The following is a 10,531-nucleotide window of genomic DNA, read 5'->3' on the forward strand; positions in this document are numbered from 1 at the left end:
AATCACTTATTTTACTTGAGTTATGAACGATAATTTGAGTACAAATTTTGATTAATTTTTGTTGATTGATTTTAATCAAAATTTTTATTTCTTTAATTTCTTTTTTTTTCTATTTTTTCCTTCTCTCTGAATAATATATTTGTAATGTTTATCATGGTTATGATATATGAGTATTTATATACATAGTAATAAATTTGGATGTCGGGAGCGCAAAATTTGTCAACATGTTATTCATCGGTTTCTTCACACCTCGACTACTTTTATAGCTTTCGCGCAATATCTTTGGAAAGAAAACTTGGCAAATTCTCTCTGGTATTTTTATGAATAGATCGTGAAAAAAAAACTAGTGCTAATCCATGAACCGAGCTTTTTTATAATTTACGAAGTGAAGATTGAGAAATCTCGATCCAAAAAATTTTCACGTATATATCCAATTTCAAATTCACGTATTTTAAAATGTTTCTAAGAATGAGAATAATTCAAATTTTTCATTCAATCTATATCATTCTCTTTTTTTAAAACACCTTTTAATTCTTTTCTTTATCGAGAATTATTTTATAATTATGATACTATAGATATATCAGATTTGATATATCTATAGTATCATAATTATAAAAAGTAATTGAAATCATACATATTATTTATTTATAATAATATTTATAATTTCTATTTTATATGTAAATTACATGAGATTAATTAATTTAAGGGATTTAATTAAATTTTAGGTAATTTATAATCCTTGGATTAATTTATAATCCTTGACAAAATATAATGATAAAGTCATGATACATTACATGTAAATGTATAATGTTTTATGTATCAAATTTAATGATGAAGTAAACAATGTGAAAGATTGCAGTTAAAGATAATTCGAGTTCATATATCATATGTAATCATACAATATATTATATTAAATTATTTTCGAAATTCAATAAATTTCTTGAGTCAAGTCATGATGTTTTTTAATCTTTATTATGTCTAATATTTCATTTAATTTTTCAAATTTATTTTATACAATTAATTAATATCTTAGGATTTCTCATTTATTCAAATATGTATTCATGAATAATAATATAATATATTTATTAAAAATAATATATATAAAATATTATTAGAATTATTTTTTTACAATCATTTAAATAATAATTAATAATTAAATTAAATAATATTTTGGATTTATTTTCCAAAAACTTGTTAAAAAGAAAAGACAAATCTTATTTACATATAAATATTTAGTCCATATATTTTTATCCTTTCATTTTTCTTTCTCTCTCTCTCTTTTTATTCTTTCCCTTCCTTTTTCTTTCTTTCTCTTTTTCTTCCACGTTTATATCTCACTCTTCCATGCATTCCTTAACGATCCCTCCTTACACATCCATTATACATATCATTTTTCCATTTCATCATGCATGCATAATATTACGTAGTACAAAAAATTTTAATAATAAGTTTTGTTTACAAACATCCATACTTTTTACAAAAATCGAATTTTTCGACAACTTCTTAAATAAAACATAATTTTTTTTCTACTTATACGATCACGATTGACTTATTCCACTGGCCTGGCCATGACTGCATTCTTCCATTTTCCTGACCTTGACTCGGGTTTATTCTACTTATCTCCCTTCGTTGCAGAAGAAATAACAAATTCATATCGTATGTGGGTCATTGACGAAAGAAATAAATCTCGATACGTGACTTCGCGATTGTTTATGATCTACCAACTTTTGCTAATGGTTCTTCCACTTTTCTGGCCACCAGGCCACGAAAATGAAACTTGGATTTATGTGTTTGCGCCGCTGTTCCGCGGCTAGATCGCAGAAACAGAGAACGCCTTTGTTTCCCTCGAAGTGAAATAAATCGATAAAATGTTCTTGTACGTTCGAGTAATTAATTAAGTGAGCTATGTTTATGTAATATGATATTTTATTCCTTGTCTTGGAAGTGTGCGTTAAATTGACGTACATAATTGCTTCTCTATATTTTTTTTTTATTTTCATGTTTTTCCTCTTTCACTTATATACATGGAAATATTTAATTATTTAATACATGGATTTTTTTTACTTGATTATAACTATATAAGGGTTTTTTTTTATTCAATACTGGAACTTTCGTGATATTAACTTCCTGAAACTTTTCAGAGATAGTGAAAATAATAAAACTTCATGAAGTTTTAATAAAACGAATATTTTTTAGTGAAATGTATATATACTGTTCGTAATTCTTAATTTTTTTTAATTAAAATTAATTTATAGTAGTAAGAAATTATTGATAATTTTTTACTCGAATATCGATCATTTATATTTAAATCATTTATATTTCGAGTAAAATATAAGTACTAATGTAATAATAGCTTGAAAATTAAATTATTACGAATATAATTTTAACGAAAACTTATTTATAATTCGAATATATTTTTTAAATTACATTTTTATTCGACATAAAAAAATGATTCGCATTTATCTGTACAGCCATCCGGATAGATATTTTGCTCTGTCCTCTACCATCTTCCCAACTAATTTCATTAACCTACTTTTCTAATAAAGTATTTCAAGGATCGATAAAAATTTTAAAGTAGAAATTTGTTCTCGAGTTTACTAGAAGGAATTTTTTGTAATAGAATAAATTTAACGCAGTTAGGATTGTTATTACTTTGATAACAAAAAAATTTCCTTAAGATAATTAATTCAACTTCAATTCATAATTCGAATTAAATAAATAATGGAAAAATCATGGAAAATATTGTTTTGAAAATTGCATTATATACATAGTGAATCATTAATTGAAATTAAGAACTAAAATTAAAATAAGAATTATTAGTTGAATTTTATTAATTTATTATTTGAATTAAAAAATGTTTATGCTTAAAGGAACTTATCACAATATTAATTTTTATTACATTTTATTTAATTTTTAATTTTTTCTTTGAACAAAAAGTAATTGATAATATCAATATTTTGTTTAATATTAAAATTCAAAATCAAGTCAAACTCATCTCATTGTAGCTCCTACGAATGTCTTTCTTTTATTATGAAATTTCATTAAAAAATAGATATAAAAAATTGCATCCATAGTGATAACTATCTTCAAATATAATGTACAATTTAAAATATTTTTTTATAGAACCAATAAATAATTATTTTAATAATATTATAACGCAATATTATAAAAAAGTACTATTTATTTATAATTTATAAATCTGATTATTATTATTATTTTCAAATTCATATATAATGTGAAATTATCTATTAGAGTATTAGTATCAGACTTGATATAAAGATCTAACGCGATAAAAATTTGCAACATCCACGTCGAAACTCAAATTCCAAATGTGCATTATAGATTGCATTATCCAAACGAAATTTTGCAAAATAAGAACACAAGGAATTGTTGAAAAGAGAAAATTTAAATGCAATCGCTACAGGTGAACGCTTTCTACGCGCGGCACAGAGTTACTTGGCAAAAGAGAATCTCTGATTGGATCCTCTGTGAAGAAATTCTGGGCGAAGTTTCGTACCCGTGAACCCCTGCGGGATAATTGGCCACTAATTAATGGCCGCGGGGCAATCGAATTTCCAGCAACTTTCTCCCTTCGCGTGCATAAGAGTAAGCGATACGACTTCGTCGTTTCCCATCCAAAAATTAAATTATTTTCGTGGAAGATGAAGTCTTGCTTGGGTAATCACCGTTACATATATCCTTTCTTTTGCTCCCTATTAATATTCGTGAGTTAATTTTACAAAAAGTGCACGAATAAAATTTATTACAATTATAGAATTGTATCATTAAAATTATCGTTTTCTCTTTTTTTCTTAAATCAATTAATTAACAATTTTATAATTAACATTACTTGTTTACGATTATTAGTGAGTTCGAAATATATATTAAACGGTTATGCGTTTTTTCTTAAATGTAAATTATATCGAATTGATGAGAAATAAAGTTGGTTTTGTGAATGCAAATATAAATTAATTTATTATAAATTATCGATATACTGTTAGTGTTAGTATATCATGGAATATCTTTAAAGGATTGATATCTTTTAAGAATCTTTAATCCAAATACAAAAGTTAACAAATATAATTTAATTAATTTCTCTTTATAGGATTGATTGGTCTATTCCAAATTAAAAATAAATTATTAAAAGTAAATAATAAAAAAATATATTATGCATTTATGAATTAAAGAATGATATTGTCATAATTAATAAATTAAACATAAACTATGAAATATATTATTGATATTGAATGAGGAAGTAAAATATTTAAGTAAGATATTTAGATGTCTGATGATGTTTAAATATCTTTCAAATTAGAATATAATAAAAAAGAATTTATCAAATTACTGCATTTTATTAAATAAAAAAATAAATTATAGAAATATAATTAACAATAATGCATAAACATAACAAAATAAATATAATTTAAACAATCCATAATATCAGACATTTTAAAAAAAAATTACTTCCACTAGATCATAAGATTTCAATTTTTAATTATGTTTCACGAACAATCTAAGTCGTTTTTCATAAACTTTTAGAAAAATATTTTCTTTCGAACCACTGTACAGAGATATCGATAAATATTTTTAAAAAATTTTTATTTAAAATTAAATGCAATAAAAAAGAGAGACAATAATATGGTTATATTTTTTGTGTTGGCTGTTTCAAGTCATGGTACGATTACAAGCTACGATGGGAGCCGAAGGAGTATGGAGGAGTTCACATGTTACACGTGCCGTCCGATCACATATGGCGGCCCGATATAGTCCTCTACAACAAGTGAGTCTGTCTGCCGTTTCTTTGTTCAATATTCTAATTACATCTTCTATAGTTCCACATTACATACATTCTATACATATAGTAGTGGCACAGCATGCTGCCAAGAGATTGGAATCAGTTTGGACATTCATTTCTTTGAGAAGTCGTCGTGTCGTCGTTTATGATGTAATTTTCTTTGTTCAACACGAAAACAAGCTAAGATCGAAGAAGAAGAAGAAGAAGAATTTTCTTCTTCACATTGTTCACTTTCTAAAAATATCTGATATTCCTAAAAAACCTTGTCAAAAGACCAAAAAAAAAAAAATAAATAAATAAATAAAGATGAAAAACAACTTAATATTTCTAAAAAAAATTAGAAACTCTTACTGATATTTATTTCCGCTGTGTGCGAAATTAATCTCAATTTCTCAATTATTCTAAAAAAAAAAGGAGAGAATGAAAATTTGCCTGTCTGTGTAAATATATCTTTTTCCTTAATATGTGTTTGCGCGCATGTTAGATTATAACAAACAAACAAACGGAAAGAGAAACGAGTGTCCACTCGACTTAACAAGAGAGGTACCATCGTCGTGCATATTGCATTTCAAAGTAGAACAGTCTATTTGATGTCAGAGTGCATCTCGTATCGCGACGTTGTTTCGAAAGTTACGGAAAAATGTGTTATATTGTTTGTCTTGAGAAAGATTTTCCAAATTCAAACTTTTCGTGAAGATTTACACCTTAAATGGTGAATCTCAGATTTATCGATATCCCTCATCTATTTCCAGCATTATTATTGTTTGTTTACCCTGTCCAAAGTTTGCTAAAGTTGGTGTTCGTTTGCTTGAAGAATGTTGGAGAGGACGAAACATTTTCTACGTATTTTCTACGTAAATATTTACCGTATGAAATAAAAGAACTAGTTTTGTGACCGAATCCAATCGAGTCTTGTTGATGATATCCGTATTATGTACTCGAATTTGTTCACATTCGATATATATATATATATTACGTTTTATATTGTATCTAAAATATCGTGGATTATCGGGAAAAAATCAATTATTTGTTGAATATATTATATATTCATATTATATATTATAATATATTTTGTTGAATAAAATAGTTAATTTTAGATTAAAAATTTGTAAAATGATAAAATAATTGAAATTTAATTTTCTTTTTCTTACTTTCAAAATTTTATATCGAATATAAAATTATTGCCAATTATTTACATATTATAAAACTGAAATATTTAATAATTAATTCAAATTGAACCGGATTAAGTTTCATTTTGAGGCATTTTTTTTTAAATTTTTTTTTAAATTTTTTTTTGAATATTTTATATTAATATTCGAAAAAAAATAATTAAAAAATAATAAAAAAAAATAAAAAAAAACAAAATAAATATATTTTGTCTGTATCCACCGATTATTGTTAGAAACTACTATTATAGAAGTTTAAAGAAACTGGTTTACTTCTAATAATATTATTAGATCAATTTGGACGATAATAATGATATCACAAATATTTTTCCATACAATAAATAGAAACGAAATTTAACGATTTTGAGTTTAAAAATACATTGAGATTTATTTTATATCTATTGATTAAATATGTCACAAAATGTAATAAAAGTTTTGAAAAAAGTTCGAATCACTTAATAATCAGATCGATCATTCTAACGACAGAAGTGATGCCATAAATATTCACATAATCAATCTCCAAATTCATCATCATGAAAATGATCGGTTTCCTCTCGTTCAGTTTTCTACAGAATGTCAATATGACGTCATAACCTGACCTAATCTAACTTAACTTATGTCATACAGTTTGCTAAGAATATCAAATTTTAAACTTGAATTTATTTTAACTTTTAGACCAACAATTTCTAGATTCAAAAATCAATGTATTTTATTTTTATTTCATTCCTATCAGAAAAAAAAAAGTTTAAAAAAAATTAATGCTGAAACGAAGCTTAATCTTGATAAATGTACAGGATATTTTCTAATTTTCTCAAATTTCAAATTATAGAAATTGTAAATAAAAATACGAAAAATTATTAAATAAGAAAATGTTATTAAGTTAAATGAAAGTTTTGGTACAAAATTATAGAAAAATTTTAAATTGAATCTGAATATACTATACATAACAATAATAATTTTATATTAGAAGATATAAAATCTTTTTGAAATGAGAAAGCAAATTTTTTAATATCGAATGTATTATGTACATATTCAAAATATTTAATTATATAACTTTCATAATATAAAAAATAACAAACTTTACAACATTTATATCTTATTTTCACTCAAAATTATTTTTTTTTAGTCACAAAAATTTCATTTTCAGCGTTGCATCAATGAGAATTCATAAATTATACTTACAATGCTATGCGGATGCAGCGAATTATCTGCTGGAATATTGAAATACGCTTTACAGATCATTATTTTCCCATTACCAGTATATTTATGTAGCTCGAGAACGCCCCTTTTATGCAGCTATCATTGATACCATCGGCCTCGATAATACGGATATCGTAGATTCGAACAATTCGTTCACACTTCTGCCCTGAATCCGTCTACTTCAATGAATATCTCTCAACGAACACCAAAATAACACACATACACACACATATATACACACATATACACATATACACACACATATATACACAGAGAAGAAGAAAAAAAAGAAAAAACAATAATAAAGCAAATCGAGGAGGAACAAAGGCACCAATTCTAAATAATAATTCATAATCTTCTCCTTTTGCTTCAATCTGCACATATTTGCGTAACTTTTGCCCTGTTCGCTGATAAACGAGCCAGAGCCAACGAGCTTGTTCGAGTCCTTTTTTTCCTCGGTTTTTGGCTCGGTGTTCGACAGTCACGGCGAGCTCTCGATGTAGTTACCGGATAGATTATTATTCATATCGCATGAAACATGGGCGCTGCGGCGAATGTTCGTGTAAATGGTTCTTGACAAACGGGTCGAGGTCACGAGAGAAACCGTTTCCGCTCGTTCGACGCCGCGGTCACTTCCGAGAATCTCTTAACGATCGTGCACAGTACGTTTCGAGATTCGAACTTGTTTTTCAGCTGACCGTCTCTGGGTAACCATTGGGATTAGTTGTAACGCGATATCGTTGACATTCATTGTTGATCTCTAGCGTGAAATTATCTTACGTATGGAATGGTAACGAGGAAAAAGTCGTTTTCTTTATCCGTTTTCCATGTTCTTCGAATTGCGGATTTTGTAATTGTTGTAATTAGATTGTGGTTTTTTGTGCAGTCTAAAAATACGTTCAATTATATTCGACTGGCAAAATATATCGTGTTATTCGAATTGTGCGGAATAACAGAATAATATCTCTAATGAGAATTTCAATGAAATATTATTATCATAAAGAGTGGACTCTTAATTTTCGAGATATTCGTATATGCTCAATATTTTATTTCTCAATAAATTTAAGAATAAATATTTATAATCAAAATACATGAATATTGCATATTATGCAATTATAAATCAATTTCTTCAAGTTATTTTTATTTATTTATTCGTTTGATAATGTGTTTTAAGATCATTGAAATCAGAGATGTTATTCTGCATATTATTTATAATTCATGCTTTTTTAAATAATTTAAATAATTGTTTATTTGAAAATACTTAAAGAAATTTTTCTATAAATCATACGATACATTGTTTCAATAAATTATATCGATACTTGAAAAAATTTTTCCAATTTTCAATATTATTACCAGCAATTTTATTCAGAATATTGAATTTCACAATATTAAATTTTTATATAAATAGAATTAATTTGAGAATAAAAATATATAATGTATTCATTTATGAAATATATATTTGCATAAAAATCCGCAGTCTAGTTTCTATTTTAATTCGATGCGATGTTACGCGATATTAAATTTGATAAGGTGGGTATGTATAAAATTAAAATACATCGATCATTCGATAACTATTCTGGATGAGGTTGGATTGTGTAAAAAGTGAATGAATACGAAATGGGCCCTTATTTCGATCTGTTAAATAAAGAATTGTTGAAGAAACAGACACACATATATTTAGTATTCTCGTATATTCATGAATTGAAAATTATACATATATATTGATTTTTTTTTTCAAATTAGTACTTGATTCTTCGTTGACATTTCTTAGATATGTTTTTTCTTTTTTTTTTAGATATTAAATATATATGTTACCTTTAGAGTATGTTAGATTGTAATCAAAATTGAAAATTATAGATATTAAGTTTTACTGATATAATAAATTTCTATTATTAATTGTTATAATTGATACGTAATACTAAGTAAAACATAAGTAGATAATTTTAGAAATTTCTGTACTTATAAAACAATTTTAAAATTTATCATATATCGAAAAAGGAAAATCATATATCGTATAAGGAATATAATTTTCATAATTAAAATTGCTTCATGTCTTCCCTTTGGATATAATTTAATTTTTAAATTGATAAGATAATTATTAGAAATAAATCAGAAATGACAATCTACGTAAATACGAAAATACGATTTTTCGTATTTTCGTATCAAAGATAATAAAAATATTAGGCATATAAAAATATTTTACATGAATTTTACAAAAACAGATTTTAGATTATTATAAAAACAGATTTAAGATAATTAAAAAAAATATTATATTTTACTATTGAAAATTTAATTTTAATGAAGTTAAGAAAGTTACACAAGAAATACCAATTTGGTTCCCTAAATTACACAAAGTTTACAGTTCAAACACGATACAAACTTCTACAATCTTCTACAATCTATAACAAATTAAATAAATATTTAATTCTTCTCCTAGAATCAATATTTAACTTTAAATAAAGCAAATAAATTATCTTACTTTTAAATTTCCTTAAATTTCACAAAAACAAAATCAAATAATATTATTGACTGTTCTTGATTAGTATGAAACTTTTTTCATTAGGTGACAGGATCCAGATCAATTAACAAGTTTTTTTTTAAAATTTAATTAGCTAATTTCCAGTTGAATATAAATAAATTATCGATAGAATATTATTTTACATATAAAAATAAGCAAAAAATGTATCATTAATTTTATTTAAAAATTGATTTTCAAAAATTCAAATTTTAGAAATCGTCGATTATACAATTTTTTTGAATAATTTTATCGATAGTTCTCTCATTTCCAATTTTAAAATTAGTCAATTTTCCAATTTCAAAACTTTTGATTTTATCCCGTTCTTTCTCTTTTTTTTTTCCTTATTTTTTTCACAAAGAATCATCCTGTATCCGTTTATTACTCTATCCGATCCGATAGAAATAAAGTTTCTCAGGTTCTCGATATAACTCTTCCCCTTCGATGGTCCTCGAATGGCGATCGTTCTTTTTTCTCTCGATCGAGGAATATGCCACGGTGGTCTACACTTCCTTCCTTGAATTTCTCTGGCAACAGATTCCACCATTCCTACTAACTTGATTTCTCGCGGTTCCATTAGTCTCCCGCTTATTTCTCCTTTTGCTCTCGACATTCACGTTCCTTATTTCTCGCTTCCTCTCTGTCTCTGTTTCACCCACTATTGCTTGTCTCACGTTCATCGCATTCATCCTTTCCTCCTCTTTTTTCCCCCCACTTTTTCCAGCGACTTTCGCCGCCTACAAAGGCGAAGATTTATCGCGTCAACGTGAGACGAGATTCATCGATTGATATCGGGCCAAAAAAAAAAAAAAAAAGAAAAGAAAAACGAATGAAAATCTAAAAATGAAATCGTTA

At 25.7% G+C, this 10,531-nt stretch overlaps 1 protein-coding gene across 7 annotated transcripts in view; it reads left to right on the plus strand.

Annotated features, from left to right (window-relative positions):
* LOC102672345 (acetylcholine receptor subunit alpha-like) overlaps positions 1 to 10,531 on the plus strand; it is a 277,309-nt gene that overhangs the window by 104,663 nt on the left and 162,115 nt on the right. For 5 of the 7 annotated variants that reach the window (XM_006615784.2, XM_006615785.2, XM_031510520.1 and 2 more), the window contains one exon: positions 4,671 to 4,780. In XM_006615784.2, coding sequence (XP_006615847.1) covers positions 4,671 to 4,780 — 110 coding nt within the window. Of the gene's footprint in view, positions 1 to 4,659; positions 4,781 to 10,531 lie in introns of all 7 variants that reach the window. The other 2 variants (XM_006615787.2, XM_031510523.1) reach the window with 1 other exon arrangement.

This window comes from Apis dorsata, unplaced genomic scaffold (assembly GCF_000469605.1).
Source record: "Apis dorsata unplaced genomic scaffold, Apis dorsata 1.3 scaffold_235, whole genome shotgun sequence".
Classification (NCBI taxonomy): domain Eukaryota; kingdom Metazoa; phylum Arthropoda; class Insecta; order Hymenoptera; family Apidae; genus Apis; species Apis dorsata.